Source organism: Lithobates pipiens, unplaced genomic scaffold (assembly GCF_037356315.1).
Source record: "Lithobates pipiens isolate NorthernLeopardFrog02 unplaced genomic scaffold, aLitPip1_a1.2 Scaffold_19, whole genome shotgun sequence".
Classification (NCBI taxonomy): Eukaryota; Metazoa; Chordata; class Amphibia; order Anura; family Ranidae; genus Lithobates; species Lithobates pipiens.
The window spans coordinates 574,277,340-574,296,331 of NW_027507764.1; the positions used below are offsets into that span (position 1 = coordinate 574,277,340).

General features: G+C 41.2%; 1 protein-coding gene across 1 annotated transcript in view; it reads right to left on the reverse strand.

Annotated features, from left to right (window-relative positions):
- The window catches only part of LOC143998112 (collagen alpha-1(XXII) chain-like), a 393,374-nt gene that overhangs the window by 14,864 nt on the left and 359,518 nt on the right, over positions 1-18,992 (reverse strand). Inside the window, exons 25-26 of the mRNA XM_077493857.1 lie at positions 7,988-8,041; positions 2,773-2,826 (exon numbers count right to left, since the gene is read on the reverse strand). Of these exons, the coding sequence (XP_077349983.1) occupies positions 2,773-2,826; positions 7,988-8,041 (108 nt within the window). The remainder of the gene's footprint in view (positions 1-2,772; positions 2,827-7,987; positions 8,042-18,992) is intronic.

Genomic DNA, 18,992 nt, shown 5'->3' on the forward strand with positions numbered 1-18,992 from the left:
TGTGTGTGTGAAATAACCTGATAATATGACAATTTTGTTAAAAAAAAAAAAAAAAAAAGGAAATAGGCCGTCAGTACTTCAGGTGTGATCAATTTTCAGATATTGGCACCATAGCTTGTGGACTCTATAACTTTCACAAAGACCAAATAATATCCACCAATTTGTACTTATTTTTACCAAAGATATGTAGTAGTATGAATTTTGGCCAAAATTTATGAAGAAAAAATTACTAATCTGCTAAATTTTATAACAGAAACGAAGAAAAATTCATTTTTTCGCAGAATTTTTGGTCTTTTTTCTTTTATAGCACAAAAAATAAAAAACTGAGAGGTGATTAAATACCACCAAAAGAAAGCTCTATTTGTGTGAAAAAAAGGACAAACATTTCCTATAGGTCCAGTGTTGCATGACTGAGTAATTGTCATTCAAAATGTGAGGGCACCGAAAGCTGAAAATTGGTCTGGTTATTAAGGGTGTTTAAGTGCCCAGTGGTCAAGTGGTTAATAATAGAGCTTGCAGTCAGTAGTGTTAGGAGATAGTGCGTGCTGTCTGCGTGCTCTGTACCCAGTACATACCGCTATAATATAGGGGAGGCCCCTACTTTCAAACATCCAACTTACAAACATCTCCTACTTGCAAACGGATGGAGACAGCAGCAAGTGAGATGAAAAAAGATGGACGACAAAACAAATTATACAGGGGTGATAACCCTTCCCTATGTTTTCCAAAAAGCTTAAAAATAGTTTTTTTGACTGGAGCTACACTTTAAAAATGTACCGGTTGAAAATGACAAACAGATTCAACTTAACACAACAAACCTACACAGTCCCTGTCTTGTTTGCACCGCCTGTATACTGCTGTTCTGAGTATATAGGGTCTGGGGGCCACACGCATTTCCTTTTTTTAATATGGGTACGGGGTTCCCCTTAATATGCGTACAAGACCCAAATAGGCTGGTAATGGGCAGGGAGGGCTACCCATGCCATGTTTCTCAATGATTTTCAACCATATTGCAGGAACCAGATATAACATTAAAACCGCAAGCAGTTTTAAATGGTGTTATTTCCGTTTAATGTCATTTTGTGCAGGGACTGTTCTAAACACGGGAAACACGTGGCACTTCACAGGCATACTACAGACACCCCCCAGGCACCATATTTAAAGGAATATTTCACTTTTTTTTTTTCACTTTAATCGTCATTAAAATCAGTGCTCCCGCCAAAACGGCAGTTTTTAAAACTTTTTTTAGGCATTGACCCATGTCCCCTGAGGCAGGAGGCAGGTCCCCAAACCCTTTTTAGGACAGTATCTTGCATATTAGCCGTTAAAATTAGCACTTTCCATTTCGAACGTTCGAGTCCCATAGACTTCAATGGGGTTCTAACGTTCGTTTCGAACGCGGGGGTCGTTCGCAAGTTCTGGTGCGAACCGAACCGGGGGGTGTTCGGCTCATCCCTAATTACGAGCATAATTTGTTCCAGAAGAATGCTTGTAATCCAAAGCACTCGTATATCAAAGCGAGCTTCCCCATAGGAAATAATGGAAGCTCAGATAATCTATTCCACAGCCACTGCTTGTCTATGCAGTACCGCATGTGGCCAGAGGTGCGGGGGGTGCCGGAGACACTCGGAGACAATCAGAAATGGAGTGTTTATGAGTGTTTCCGAGCTGCTCCGAGTGTCTCAGAGCGTCACCGATGCCCCCGCACCTCTGGCCAAATGCGGTACTGCACGACCCAGAGGCTTGAATCCTGCTCGTCTTGCGAGACAACGCTGAGTCAGGACTTCTTTTTAAAAACAGCTCCTATTGCGAAACGCTTGTAAACCGCGTTACTCGCAATCCAAGGTTCCACTGTATATACATATACACACAAATAAAGGGGTCTGGCAGGCCTTCTGGCTAGGCATACCATGCAAACCTATGTCCCTGTCAGGAGCCTTGCATCCGGGAGTCAGGGTACGAGTCTTACCCCTTTGGGGGGTGGCCAAAAGCACACCCTTAAGTGCACTTTTTTGTGTTTTTTTGTACACTCATGGGTTTTTTTTGGTTCTAGGTTTTACACCACCGTGGACTTAAAAAATATATAGATATACACACACTCATTCTGAATGAATAACTCAAGCATTCGCACAGCTGTCACCAATAATCCCTGTAATTTGTCCAATATGTTGATGTCCTACGATCACCAGCTCCATCTAGTGGCCAGAATGACATTTTTGGGGGTTTTTTTTATAAATGAGGTACTTCTTGCCTAAAACATTCGCACGGTGAATTTTTTAAAAATAGGCCCTTAAATGAGAAGTGTGAGAATGCAAAAAAAAAAAACATACATACCCATCTCCCCGCTGCAGCATTGGTGTGAGGCTGCAGCTGTCCCCCAAACAGCTGTAAGACCGAGAACTGAGTGATGATACGATCGCTGATCGCTCAGTTCTCGGGTAAGCTCTGGGCACAGGGGGGGGTCACCAGTTCTCTGCTCTAACCCTCCAGCGCTCACTGGAGGAGGTGGGAGCCAGCTGCAGGTCAGGCATCTGGATGGGTCCCAACATTATTGTCAGGATCCTTCTAGATCCTAGAACAACTCTTTGACGTGAGCCGAGAGCGGGCTTCAACTGACACCTCTGTGACCCACAAGAGAAGTATGGCCAACAAAGCTTTTGCCATAATTCTTTTTTAAGTCATCTTTTTTTATTTTATTTTTATTTAAACTTTTCCTCAATTACATTTATTTTTATACAGCACAAATAATTCACCATCATCTGCAACACTCACCGGAGGTCCAATTTTGCCAGGCTTGCCAGGAAAGCCAATTTCACCAGGCAACCCCTAGAGTAGAAGTGGGAGAAAATAAAACCTGTTACATTGTACTTTTTTCTTTATTGAAAACAAAAAAAACATTAGGGTTCCATTCACATTAGACATGGGCACGGGCGAAAAAAATATGTTCGTTTTTTGTTTCATTCCTTTTTTTTTTTTGGGTGATTCGTTATAATTATATTATATAATATATAAATAAATATATTATTATATAATATAATAATATATTATATAATTATATAAATATAATTTGTAAATTTGGAAATTCTAAAATCCAAAAATAAAAAAGAAAATCCGAAAATTCTAAAGAATAACTAACACTAATTAATAATAACTAACTATCAAATTATAGGTAATGGAATTCCCTTTCAAATTTGGCTGTTAGTGAACGTAACGAATTTATCGGAAGTTACGAATAAAGTGTAACCTCTAGCAACCAATCAGTGAACCATAATGTGTGCTGTAACCTCTAGCAACCAGTCAGTAAGCAGTAATGATATGCTGTAACCGCTGGCAACCAATCGCAATTGCTGTCTCATCTGATACAGTAAACTTATTTTAAGTCTAGCTTCTATTTATTGTATGTCTCGGAGCAGGTGGAGAGTGAAATTGCATGGGGGGGGGGGGGCCCAAGAAATTTTTTGCCCAGGGTCCAATGAATATTAAAGACGGCCCTGTTGGCTTGGCTTTAAGGGCTTTGTAGTTTTGCTTATAGTTATGCTAGAATTTTTGCCCAAGCCATTTGGTATAGTAACAATTTCTGTACACCATGCTGATGTAATATTTTCTGAATGGTTGGACATTTGGGGGACCTGTACACTTGTATAGTGCATCTGGAAAGTATTCACGGCGCTTCACTTTTTCCACATTTTGTTATGTTACAGCCGTATTCCAAAATGGATTAAATTCATTATTTTCTTCAAAATTCTACAAACAATATCCCATAATGACAACATCAATGAGGTTTGTTTGAAATCTTTGCAAATTTATTAAAAATAAAAAACTGAAAAAAAAAATCCCATGTACATAAGTATTCACAGCCTTTGCTCAATACTTTGTTGAAGCTCCTTTGGCACCAATTACAGCCTCAAGTCTTTTTTATGCTACAAGACTGGCACACCTATTTTTGGGCAGTTTCTCCTATTCTTCTTGGTTCTGTTGGAAGATGAACCTTCCCCCCAGTCTGAGGTCCAGAGCGCTCTGGAGAAGGTTTCAATCAAGGATGTCTCTGTACATTGCTGCTTTCATCTTTCCCTCAATCCTGACTAGTCTCCCAGTTCTTGCTTCCGAAAAACATCCCTACAGCATGATGCTGCCACCACAGTGCTTCACTGTAGGGATGGTATTGGCCAGGTGATGAGCAGTGCCTGGTTTCCTCCAGACATGACGCTTGCCATTCAGGCCAAAGAGTTCAATCTTTGTTTCATCAGACCAGAGAATTTCGTTTCTCATAGTCTGAGAGTCCTTCAGGTGCTTTTTGGTAAACTCCAGGTGGGCTGTCATGTGCCTTTTACTGAGGAGTGGCTTCCGTCTGGCCACTCTACCATACAGGCCTGATTGGTGGAGTGCTGCAGAGATGGTTGTTCTTCTGGAAGGTTCTCCTCTCTCCACAGAGAAACACTGGAGCTCTGTCAGAGTGACCATCAGGTTCTTGGTCACCTCCCTGACTAAGGCCCTTCTCCCCCGATCGCTCAGTTTGGCCAGACGACCCGCTCTAGGAAGAGTCCTGGTGCTTCCAAACTTCTTCCATTTATGGATGATGGAGGTCACTGTGCTCATTGGCACCTTCAGTGCTGCAGACATTTTTTTGTACCCTTCCCCAGATCTGTCCCTCCATACAATCCTGTCTATGAGGTCCACAGACAATTCCTTGGACTTCATGGCTTGGGTTGTGCTCTGACATGCACTGTTAGCTGTGGGACCTTCTATAGACAGGGCTGTGCCTTTCCAAATCATGTCCAATCAACTGAATTTACCACAGGAGGACTCCGATCATGTTGTAGAAACATCTCAAGGATGATCAGTGGAAACTGGAGGAACCTGAGCTCAATTTTGAGTGTTGTGGCAAAGGTTGTTATTACTTATGTACATGGGATTTTTTAAATTTTTTTATTTTTAATAAATATGCAAAGATTTCAAACAAATTTCTTTTCACATTGTCATTATGGGATATTGTTTGTAGATTTTTTAGGAAAATAATGAATTGAATCCATATTGGAATAAGGCTGTAACATAACTAAATGTGGAAAAAGTGAAGTGCTGTGAATACTTTTACGGATGCATTGTATATACAGTACAGAGTTTGAAGCTCAAACACACAATGTGAGATAAGTCCATACAGGTGAACAGTAGAGCCACCTACTCACAGAATGATCTACGGTATGAATCAGATGTGTGGGAGTTTGACGCCTGTAAAGTATTAATAGCTGGGTTCTGGAAGAGGCCAAGTGTTTAATAATATGTCCGAATCTCATACGTCACAGCCTCAGCTTGTAAACACCACCACCAATAAAACTATTAATTACTATAAAGATTTGATTAATGTGTACTACATAGGTGACCAATCAAACAAAATAACTCGAAAGTAGAATTATATACTAAATAAATCCTGAATAATAATAGCAAAAGTTATAACAAAAATAATAACAAAAAAATTATTATTATTATTATTATTTATTTTATTTTTTTGATATATCTTAATTATATTCTATAAAACACAGCTAAAATCAGGTAAAAACTTTTGATCCCCTGGGTATTTCTGGTAGTACAAACCCCTCACCTACAAATACTACAGTATATACAATGTTTTTTTTTTTGGTGGTATTGTTGTGAAAAAAAAATAATAACAATAATAATATCACGAATAATAATAATAATAACAACAACAACAACTATTATTATTATTATTATTATTATTGATATATCTTAATTATATTCTATAAAACACAGCTAAAATCAGGTAAAACTTTTGATTACCTGGATATTTTGGGTAGTACAAACCCCTCACTTACAAATACTACAGTATATACAATGTTTTTTTTTTTTTTGGTGGTATTGTCGTGAAAAAAAAATAATAACAATAATAATATCACGAATAATAATAATAACAATAATAATAATAATTATTATTATTATTATTGATATATCTTAATTATATTCTATAAAACACAGCTAAAATCAGGTAAAAACTTTTGATCCCCTGGGTATTTTTGGGTAGTACAAACCCCTCACTTGCAAATACTACAGTATATACAATTTTTTATTTTTTTGGTGGTATTGTCGTGAAAAAAAATAACAATAATAATAATATCATGGATAATAATAATAATAATAATTATTATTATTATTATTATGCTTGATATATCTTAATTATATTCTATAAAACACAGCTAAAATCAGGTAAAAACTGATCCCCTGGGTATTTTGGGTAGTACAAACCCCTCACTTACAAATACTACAGTATATACAATGTTTTTTTTTTTTTGGTGGTATTGTCATGAAAATAAATAATAACAATAATAATATCACGAATAATAATAATAATAATAATTATTATTATTATTATTATTCTTGATATATCTTAATTATATTCTATAAAACACAGCTAAAATTAGGTAAAAACTTTTGATCCCCTGGGTATTTTGGATAGTACAAACCCCTCACTTACAAATACTACAGTATATACAATGGGTTTTTTTTTAGGTTTTTTTTTTTGGTGGTATTGTCTTGAAAAATAATTAATGTTTTAGGCAATCCATAGACAAAAAAAGTAGCAAAACTAATAAAAACATGTTTTTTTTTCTACTTTGATCAGTGCTGGTTTAAAAAAAAAAAAAAAAGTGTTACTGTAGATAAAAAGTATGCATTTTATTCTATCATGATTATTTTTAAAAGGCATAATAAAATAAAGTGCAGTAACACAATATCTGCTGTAATACTTTACTTTTTTTTTTCTTTTTAAGTGAACATTAAAAAAACTAATAATGATAATAGTTTAAAAAAAATAATGGTTAATATAAAATGAAAGAAAAAATTTAATAAAAAAACAGAACAAAGGGGAAGAAGTAGACTAAGGTTTTCTTTGACTATTTATTATTTAATTATAATATTTATTATTTTATTATTATTATATATTATATTTAATATTTTATGTGTCAGGTTGCTTAAAACTGGCGTCATACACAGATCGAAGCTCACCCCTTTGATTTGCAGATAAATAAATCAGTGTAGATACAAAAGTAAAAATGTTACCTTGTATCTCTCTGTCTTGTTTATGAACAATGTTTAGTAACACTGGGTCAGGTGGTCCTTTTCATACAGCAACTCCTGGTTGTCACTTTGACAGTCAGGAATTGCTGGCAAGTGACTGGAAATGTTTTTAAATACCTTTTCTTCTCAGTTTTGCATGCTGTTCTCACACTGCAGTGTTCTGTGCTGTGCAGAGCAGAGTAACAGCCACACCTCTCAGGAAAAACGTCCTTACATTTGTTTTGCAGGGAGGGTAAAAAGATCTGATATTTAGATCACTTGGTCTAACTTTGGTGCCTACTGGTTTGCACCATTATGTTTAAATACCCTGGACAACTGCTAGAGATAGGAAATGTAGGTTGTTAGTTCAAGGTCTACCTAACTACATATCTATTTCTGGATCTTGGGTTTTAAGTTCTAATTACAATAAATTAACAATTGCCAAGACCCAACTATTTCTTAAGCCCCCCCCCCCCCCCCCCCTCAAAGTTTATAAAAAAAAGAAAAACTCAGCTTGGCTGCAATACTCACCTGATCTGTCCTCCGCAGTACTCTTTTTTCACCACAGGATGTCCTCGGTCTTCCAGGTTGAATGACGCTCCATGACACTCAACTTGGAAGACTGAGAAAAGACTGAGAGTAAGGTGTCATGGCTCTGCCCCCTTAAAGTATATTAATGCAGAGAGCAGGATTCATCCAAAAATCTTCAGCACCGAGGGAAGACTGAAATGGAATAAGACCCACTGCATCATTTAACTGGCCAGAACCTATTGCTGGAATGGGCCTCAGGGTGATGGGAGGAGACATGGGGCTCAGGGTTGGGCCAGTTGACCAGTGACATGGACATCTTTTGGATCTTTTCGTGCACTGAAGCTCAGATCATTATAGAATAAAAATAATTACAACAATAATTCATACATACCTGGAGACCTGTTTCACCTGGGGGTCCAGCAATGCCAACTGGCCCAGGAGGACCCTGAAATGAAAGCAGGAGCTGATTATTACAGTTATAGTGCATTGACATGTCGACTGAACAGAGGTTGCCCCCAATTCTGTGACATAAAATATCGCCCTTACAATTATTATTATTATTGATTTATAAAGCGCCAACAGTTTACGCAGCGCTTTACAAAGTATAGGGGAGACAACACAATTACAGTACAATACAAAAGGTACAGGAGGGCCCGGCTCATAGAGCTTACATTCTAAAGGGAGGGGGTGGTGGTACAAAAGGTAATAGCTGCAGAGAATGATTTGATGGGGACAGTTAGGTGGGCGTGGGATAGGCTTCCCTGAATAAATGAGTTTTCAGGGAACTCTTAAAGGTGGACAGGGTAGGGGCTGAGCGGATATTACAATATTTTTTCCCAACCACACAGAGGGAGGGGGGGTTCTTGTTTTTACTGCCATGAGTGTGTCCAAGTTGAAGAGGGTTAACCCCACTCCCCCCTCGATTTATGTCCCAGTGACATTCACTCCCTCTCATTCCCTGCCCTTTGGTCACTTGGACAGGAAGTGAAAGGAAAAATCCACAAGGGGGACACAGACAGCAGTACATGAACTTCACAAAAGTTCTTCCTCATATTCAGTTTAGGCCTGGCCACTAAAATATCGTCTCTGATTGAAGGTAATATCTGCAGTGAAGTTGGTACAATGGTACAGTATATCATGAACATCGTGGAGAATAATATGTAAGGAGGTCACAGGTTCCTTGCCAACTGACTAATTCTCCACTATCTAAAAGACCACATTGGACAGGGAGATAGCACTCAACACTACACATGAACGGGAAAGGCCATACATGGATTGGAATTTGGTTGGTTCCTGCTGAACTGACCAAATTTTGATCCGTGTTTGGCCAGCTTATGAAACAGGAGAGTAGATGTAGTCATTCTGCCTGAATCATTCTGAAGTGTGTGTAATCATGTATCAATGTTTATCTATCAATCTACATTTAAAGAGGAAGTAAACCCTGATGAGTTTACTTCCTCTTTGATTCCCTGCAAAGGTAAAGCATAATGGACTACTATGCATCGCATAGTAGTCCATTATGTGTCACTTACCTGACACAGGAGCCAGCAAAGTCACCGCTGTCCCCTGTAGTCCGGAGCCTCCAACTTCTTGGTGGGTCTCGCTGCTCCGGCGCTGTCATTCGTCGGAGCCGCGATGATGTCACTCCCGCGCATGCGCACGGGAGCTGCCACTCGCGACATATCGCTGCTAACTGCGGCACGCTCAGTGGGCCTGCACGCCGATGTCTACGGCGCATGCACCGTAGACAGCGATGCCTGTCTACACGGTTTAGGAGATATTTCTTGGACCTACAGGTAAGCCTTAATCTAGGCTTACCTGTAGGTCAAAGTTGTTTGTAAGGGTTTACAACCACTTTAACAAATAAAATATAGACAACATGTATCTAAGCAGAGGCGTCTCTTTAATTAGGCGGACGCCTTAGGCCTCGCCCTCACTGGGGCCTCGTGGCCGCCTAATTTTCCTGACAGCGCACACTACAGTATCTCACAAAAGTGAGTACACCCCTCACATTTTTGTAAATATTTTCTTCTATCTTTTCATGTGACAACACTGAAGAAATGACACTTTGCTACAATGTAAAGTAGTGAGTGTACAGCTTGTATAACAGTGTACATTTTCCGTCCCCTCAAAATAACTCAACACACAGCCATTAGGCTGGATTCACACCTATTCAAATTGGATGTGGGTTTCCCCGCATCCAATTTGCATAGCAGGAGAATGTGACCGGCTCTCTATGGAGCTGGTTCAAATATCTCTGGGACAGCTGCACAGCGCCCTGCACAGAAACACTGTACATCTTTGGCCCCGTTTCAGGGAGGAATTCAGGCAAAGATTTGGGCCTGATTTATTCCTGAAACTGAGAACGGGGACAAACATCGTTCCTGTGCAATCCGCAGCCGGTTCCAGTGTGAACCGAGCCTTAATGTCTAAACCACTGGCAACAAAAGTGAGTACACTGTCATGTGACTCATTAGTGTTACAAAGTCTAAGGTGTGAAGGGGGAACAGGTGTGTTAAATTTGGTGTTATCGCTCTCACTCTCATACTGGTCACTGGAAGTTCTACATGGCACCTCAAGGCAAAGAACTCTATGAGGATCTGAAAAAAAGAATTGTTGCTCTACATAAAGATTGCCTAGGCTATAAGAAGATTGCCAAGACCCTGAAACTGAGCACGGTGGCCAAGACCATGCAGCGGTTTAACAGGACAGGTTCTACTCAGAACAGGCCTCCCATGGCCGACCAAAGAAGTTGAGCACACATGCAAGGTCTCTAACATCCACCAGCTCTGTGATGTCATCATGGAGGAGTGGAAGAGGACTCCGGTGGCAACCTTTGAATCTCTGGTGAACTCCATGCCTAAGAGGGTTAAGACAGAGCTGGAAAATAATGGTGGCCACACAAAATATTGAGATTTTGGGCCCAATTTGGACATTTTCACTTAGAGGTGTACTCACTTTTGTTGCCAGCAGTTTAGACATTAAAGGCTGTGTGTTGAGTTATTTTAAGGGTGCGGCAAATGTACACTGTTATACAAGCTGTACACTCACTACTTTACATTGTAGCAAAGTGTCATTTCTTCAGTGTTGTCACATGAAAAGATAGAAGAAAATATTTACAAAAATGTGAGGGGTGTACTTACTTTTGGGAGATACTGTATGCATGTATCTATACATAATAAACATAATATAGACAAAATTTATCTAGATATCTGGCTATTAATCCAGCCTTCTAACTACGGTATTTATGGATTTGCACTTAATAAATGCAATATAGAAAAAAATTATATATGTATATGAAATGTAATGTATACAAAAAAGATATATGTATCTATCCATCAATTTATCTGTGGCTCTATTTACATTTAATAAATATAATATAGACAAAACATTTCTAATCCATTTATCTATGGGTTAATCTATCTATCTATAATAAATATAATATAGAAAAAATTTAACCAGATATCTGTCTAGCCATCAAGCCATTAAACTATCTATGGATTGACATTCAATAAATACAATATAGAAAATAAAATCTAAACATGTATGTATATATCTATCCATCAATTTATCTATATATCCATAGTATCTACATTTAATAACTACAATTTGGACAAAATCATTCTATCTATCTATCTGTCTATCTGTCTATCTATCTATCTATCTATCTATCTATCTATCTATCTATCTATCTATCTATCTATCTATCTATCTATCTCTCTATGTTTAATAAATACAATATAGACAAAATGTATCTATATATGTTTAATACATAAAGAAGAGAAAAAAATATCAAAGTTTTTTCTATCTGTTGGGTTATCTACAGTGGATATAAAAAAAGTCTACACACCCCTGGGAACCCCTAGATGTGGAAGAGCAGGCCAAGAGAAGGTAACTGGTAAGCCCAATAAGTCAAGGCCGCCTAGCGAAGGTTGTGGCCGCTACACCAAGAACTGGACGTCTCTCCAAAAATGATGAAAAGACGAGAAGAAAACTGGTCAGGGAGGCTGCCGGGAGGCCTACAGAAGCATTAAAGGAGCTGCAGGAATATCTGGCAAGTACTGGTTGTGTGGTACATTTGACAACAATCTCCTGTATTCTTCATATCTGGTCTACGGGGTATAGTGACAAGGTGGAAGCCCTTGTACACACGGTCAGAGAATCTGTCGGAATGAGTCTTATCGGACCGTGTCGTCGGATAATCCGACTGTGTGTGGTATGCATCGGACTGATTCCGTCCGAATCTCCGTCAGACCCAATTTTCCAACATGTTGGAAATATTTCCCGACCAACTGGGCCGGACGGACCTAATCCGATCATGTGTAGAGCATTTTCATCGGACCAAGTGCCACGCATGCTCAGATCAAATTCCTACATCAAAGCTATTGGCTACTAGCCTGAACGTAGTCCCATCGTAACGAAATGACGTCATTACGTTCTGAAAGATCGGATTTTTCGCCAACTTGGCCCGACCGTGTGTATGCAACAGTTTCGGACACAATCCGTCGGACTAAATCCGACGGGCAAAATTCGACGGATTTGGTTGGCAAAATCTCCGACCGTGTGTACGTGGGCGAAGACTTTTCTTTCCAAGAAAAACATCCAAGCCCAGATAAATTTAGCAAAAACACATCTGAAGTCTCCCAGAATCATGTGGGAAAATGTATTCTGGTCTGATGAAACCAAGGCTGAACTTTTTGGCCATAATTCTAAAAGATATGTTTGGTGCAAAAGCAACACTGCACATCACCAAAAGAACACCATACACACCGTGAAGCATGGTGGTGGCAGCATCATGCTTTGGGGCTGTTTTTCTTCAGCTGGAACATTGGCCTTAGTCAAGGTAGAGGGAATTATGAACAGTTCCAAATACCAGCCAATATTGGCATGAAACCTTCAGGCTTCTGCTAGAAAGCTGAACATGAAGAGGAACTTCATCTTTCAGAATGACAACGACCCAAAACATACATCCAAATCAACACAGGAATGGCTTCACCAGAAGAAGATTAAAGTTTTGTAATGGCCCAGCCAGAGCCCAGACCCGAATCCCATAAACAATCTGTGGGGGATGTGCACAGGAGACGCCCCCACAATTTGACAGATTTGGAGTGTTTTTGCAAAGAAGAGTGGGCAAATATTGCCAAGTCAAGATGTGCCATGCTGATAGACTCATACCCAAAAATACTGAGTGCTGTAATAAAATCAAAAGGGGCTTCAACAAAGTATTAGTGTAAGGGTGTGCACACTTATGCAACCGTATTATTTTCGTTTTTGTATTTTTACTTCCCTCCACCTAAAAGATTTCAGTTTGTTGTTCAACTCAGTCAGTTATACAGTTTATAGGTCACATTAACTGCTAGCCGGCCAGCCGCTGTAGCTTTTCTGCGGCAGCATGGTTTGGCTGCATGAATCACTGTTATGCTACGTCGGTAGCATAAACGGCCAGGGGGGGGGGGGTGCTTTCTCGCCACCAGAGGTGCGCATGCGCCCCCCAGCTCGCTCCCAGAGCCGATGTGAGTGCCCGTGGTCTTGATCACCGTCGGGCTCTGGCATTTCGCTAGGGGCACACGGAGAGCCGGGAGCTGTGTGTGTAAACACACGGTTTCCTGTTCTCTGAGCAGTGAACTGACAGATCGTCTGTCCATACAGAGTATGAACAGCGATCTGTTAGTTTCCCTGCACAGTCCCATACCCCTTCAGTTAGAACACTCCCTAGGATACATATTAACCCCTTCACTGCCCCCCCAGTGTTAACCCCTTCACTGCCAGTGACATTTTTACAGTAATCAATGCAATTTTAATCACACTGATCGCTGTATTAATGCCAGTGGTCCCAAAAATGTGTCAAAATTGTCCGTGTCCGCCATAATGTCACAGTCACGATAAAAATGATTACCGCCATTATTAGTAAAAAATAAATAATTATTAATAAAAATTCCATAAATCTATCCCCTATTTTGTAGACGCTATAACTTTTGCGCAAACCAATCAATATACGCTTATTGCGATTTTTTTTTTTAACCAAAAATATGTAGAAGAATACGTATCGGCCTAAACTGAGGGAAAAAAATGTTTTTTTATATATTTTTGGGGGATATTTATTATAACAAAAAGTTTAAAATAATGCATTTTTTTTTCAAAATTGTGGCTCTTTTTTTGTTTATTGCGCAAAAAATAAAAAACGACTGCGCAATTGTCAGTTAAAGCGACGCAGTGCCAAATCGCAGAAAGTGGTCTGGTCTTTGGCCAGCCAAATGGTCCGGGGATTAAGCGGTTAAAGGTGGAAAAAGTTCTGAAATGATTTATCTTTGTCTCATTTGTTTACATCACAGAAACTGAATATTTTAACAAGGGTGTATAGACTTTTTATATCCACTGTATCTATCTCTCTATCTCTCTATCTATCTCTCAATCTCTCTATCTATCTATCTCTCTATCTCTCTATCTATCTATCTATATCCCTCTATATCTATCTATCTATCTTTCTCTTTATCTATCTTTCTCTATCTATCTATCTAGCTATCTCTATATCTATCTATCTCTCTCTCAATCTATCTATCTCTATATCTCTCTCTATCTATCTATCTCTATATCTCTCTCTATCTATCTATCTATCTCTATATCTCTATCTATCTCTCTATCTCTCTCTCTATCTCTCTATATCTCTCTCTCTATCTCTCTATCTCTCTCTATCTATCTATCTATATCCCTCTATATCTATCCATCTATCTTTCTCTTTATCTATCTTTCTCTATCTATCTATCTAGCTATCTCTATATCTATCTATCTCTCTCTCAATCTATCTATCTCTATATCTCTCTCTATCTATCTATCTCTATATCTCTATCTATCTATCTATCTATCTATCTCTATATCTCTATCTATCTCTCTATCTCTCTCTCTATCTCTCTATCTCTCTCTATCTCTCTCTCTATCTCTCTATCTCTCTCTATCTATCTATCTCTATATCTCTATCTCTCTCTCTATCGCTCTCTCTATCTCTCTATCTCTCTATCTCTCTCTATCTCTCTCTATCTCTCTCTATCTCTCTCTAACCATCTAGCCATCTCTATATCTTTCTATATCTATCTTTCTAGCTATCTATCTATCTATCTATCTATCTATCTATCTATCTATCTATCTATCTATCTAGCCATCTATCTAACCATATCTCTCTCTCTCTCTATCTAGCCATCTATCTAACCATCTAGCCATCTCTATATCTTTCTATATCTATCTTTCTAGCTATCTATCTATCTCTCTATCTATCTATCTCTATCTATCTCTATCTATCTATCTATCTATCTATCTATCTATCTATCTATCTATCTAGCCATCTATCTAACCATATCTCTCTCTCTCTCTATCTAGCCATCTATCTAACCATCTAGCCATCTCTATATCTATCTCTCTATCTCTCTATCTATCATTGTATTCTACCCCCCGCCCCGCCACCATTAGGAATCCCCCCTGTGTTAGTTCTAGGTAACGCAAAGCCTTCTTTTGGAAATAAAACCTTCCTTCAGTAACACGGAATTTTGCCAGCTTCCGCAGCAGTGAAATGATTATTTGTGTGACTCAGAAAACGACCTACCATAGACCGACTTCATGGCAATTAAAATGATTAAACATTTCACGTCTTCTAGTTTTAAAATAAATACAACCTATTTATCATTAGAAATGTGTGATTAATACAAAAATCAAGATTTAATTGCTGCGGGATGAGCGCACATAAAAACAGTGAGTCACAGCGAGAGGAGGATAATTATTCCATTATTTACAATGGCAGAGGGTGGAAAGGAGGATTTCTAACATTCTGATTTTTGACCACTAGAGGGAGCACAAGGGTAAGGAGAGAAATTCCTGGGCCGGATGGATACATTGTAAATGTGGATAAAATGGAGAGATGTTCCCACATGATAAAACACATTAAGGGCTCATTTATACTTGCTATAAAATGAGGCATTGGGCACGCTTTTTTTTTTTTTTTTTTAAAGCACTCAGAATGCCAATCAAAGCCCTGTCACTAAATAAAACAGTTACCTTCCAATCCTGTTCACACCGTTTGCTTTGCTTCACTTCAAAAATGATGCCCCATGTTGCTTCAAAGCATCGTTAAAGCCTCCATAGGAGTCTATGACAACACCCGCTTGCAGCACCTGAAGCTTTTGAGAGGTGTTTATTCAGCATTAGCTTTGCTTTATTTTGGAGGTACAGCCGGTATGAGATGAGCCCAGGGTACACTGGTAAGCCAACAAGCGAACCGCAAAGACATCATCGGCAGTCGCTTGCGGTTCATGTGCACATATTCTGGGAGTGTCTGGTGCAGACATCACATCTGGTGTGCAGCAAAGAGCAGCAGAAAGGTGAATGGGGACTGGAGAGAGAGGACTGAGCGGAGGATCAGCAGAGATGGGGGACCAGAGCAGGAGAAACTAGCAGATGTCACACGTAGTGCGTAAAGTGGGAGAAATATAGGAGAAAAATTGCGGGTACTAGAGAGAACGGAAAATCATAAAGCTGGCGGTTACTGCTGAGTGGAGGATCAGCAAAGTTTGGGATTACTACCGAGTGGGGGATCAGCAGAGTTTGGGATTACTACCGAGTGGGCGATCAGCAGAGCTTGGGATTACTACTGAGTGAGGGATCAGCAGAGCTGGGGGTTACCGCTGAGCAGGGAATCAGCAGAGCTGGGGGTTGCTACTGAGTGGGTGATAAGCAGAGCTGGAGATTACTACTGAATGGGGGATCAGCAGAGCTGGAGGTTACTACTGAATGGGGAATCAGCAGAGCTGGGGGTTACTACTGAGCGGGGAATCAGCAGAGCTGGGGGTTACTACTGAGTGGGGGATAAGCAGAGCTGGGGGTTACTACTGAATGGGGGATAAGCAGAGCTGAAAGTTACTACTAAGCAGGGGTTCAGCAGAGCTGGGGGCTACTACTCAGCAGGGAATCAGCAGAGCTGGGGGTTATTAGTGAGCAGGGGGATCAGGAGAGGGGGGTTACTACTGATTGGGGGATCAGCAGATCTGGGGGTTACTACTGAGCAGCGGATCAGCAGATATGGGAGTTACTACTGAGTGGGGGATCAGCAGAGGTGGGGGTTATTACTGAGCAGGGAGATCAGGAGAGGGGGGTTTCTACTGAGCAGGGAATCAGCAAGGTGGAGGGTTACTACTGAGTTTGGGGGTCATCAGAGCTGGGGGTTACTACTGAATGGGGAATCAGCAGAGCTTGGGGTTGCTACTGAGTGAGGGATCAGAAGAGCTGGGGGTTACCACTGAGCAGGGAATCAGCAGAGCTGGAGGTTACTACTGAATGGTGAATCAGCAGAGCTGGGGGTTACTACTGAATGGGGAATCAGCAGAGCTGGGGGTTACTACTGAGCGGGGAATCAGCAGAGCTGGGGGTTACTACTGAGTGGGGGATAAGCAGAGCTGGGGGTTACTACTGAATGGGGGATAAGCAGAGCTGAAAGTTACTACTAAGCAGAGGTTCAGCAGAGCTGGGGCTACTACTCAGCAGGGAATCAGCAGAGCTGGGGGTTATTAGTGAGCAGGGGGATCAGGAGAGGGGGGTTACTACTGATTGGGGGATCAGCAGATCTGGGGGTTACTACTGAGCAGCGGATCAGCAGATATGGGGGTTACTACTGAGTGGGGGATCAGCAGAGGTGGGGGTTATTACTGAGCAGGGAGATCAGGAGAGGGGGGTTTCTACTGAGCAGGGAATCAGCAAGGTGGAGGGTTACTACTGAGTTTGGGGGTCATCAGAGCTGGGGGTTACTACTGAATGGGGAATCAGCAGAGCTTGGGGTTGCTACTGAGTGAGGGATCAGAAGAGCTGGGGGTTACCACTGAGCAGGGAATCAGCAGAGCTGGAGGTTACTACTGAATGGGGAATCAGCAGAGCTGGGGGTTACTACTGAATGGGGAATCAGCAGAGCTGGGGGTTACTACTGAGCGGGGAATCAGCAGAGCTGGGGGTTACTACTGAGTGGGGGATAAGCAGAGCTGGGGGTTACTACTGAATGGGGAATCAGCAGAGCTTGGGGTTGCTACTGAGTGAGGGATCAGAAGAGCTGGGGGTTACCACTGAGCAGGGAATCAGCAGATATGGGGGTTACTAATGAGTGGGGGATAAGCAGAGCTGGGGGTTACTACTGAATGGGGGATCAGAAGAGCTGGGGGTTACTACTGAGCAGTGGGATCAGGAGAGGGGGGTTACTACTGAGCAGGGAATCAGCAAGGTGGAGGTTTACTACTGTGGGGGATCATCAGATCTGGGGGTTACTACTGAGTGGGGCATCAGCAAAGTAGGGAATCTGCTAAACAAGGGTACTAAAAAGCTGAGGGTCTGCTGAACAGGGGTACTAATGAGCTAGGAATCTGCCAAAGGGGGGTACTATTAAATTGGGGTTCTACTGGGCCCCTTTAAACAAATAGAAAATCAACAAACATACAGGGCATTTGCTTCATTATAGATTCAAGAAAGCTTACTCACCTCCTCCTCTGTGCAGTTGGTTTTGCGCAGAGCAGCCCGGATCCTCCTCTTCTCGGGTCCCTCTTTGCTGCTCCTGGCCCCTCCCTCCTTTGAGTGCCCCTCAGCCAGCAGCTTGATACAAGGGGCACCCAAGCTGAGTCACAGCTCCCTGTATCCATTTAGACACGGAGCCCCGACCTGGCCCTGCCCCCTCTCTCCCCTGATTGGCTGACTGACTTTGATAGACAGCCGCGGGAGCCAGTGGCGCCGCTGCTCTGTCTCAGCCAATCAGGAGGAGTGTCCTGGATGGCTGAGGGGATCGCCGTAGACATCGCTGGATGGAGAGAGAGGGACCTCAGGTAGGTAATTAGGGGGGTGCCGGGGAGGCTGCTACACACAAAAAGTTTTTTATCTTAATGCATGGAGTGCATTAAGATTAAAAAAAAAAAACCTTCTGCCTTGACAACCCATTTAAGGTCAAGGCAAGTGTAAACGAGCCCTGAGAACCATAGGACAGAAGTTCCGGAAGTAAACACTTGGGGGCGTAGCTTTAAAAATATACTGATGAGTTGCGCATGGAATCCACAGGAAATAAAATGAGCAAAAGCAATCAACAATCATATTAAAGTGAGGGAAGTCCATGCGACTGGCCAGGCTTCAAGGGCTCCTGTCCTCAGGCCAGACGCACGCCGGCCAAACGCACAACGGCCAGACGCACGCCGGCCAAACGCACAACGGCCAGACGCACGCCGACCAAACACACACTGGCCAGACACACGCTGGCTAGATGCACACCGGCAACATTCAAAAGAGGCAGAGCCAGAGGGTTCAAGGGGAAGATTGGATCCGCCATTCCCTTTGCACCATCTCATGAACAGAGTCCAGCATGTAAGGAATTACGCCACCTAGTGGGA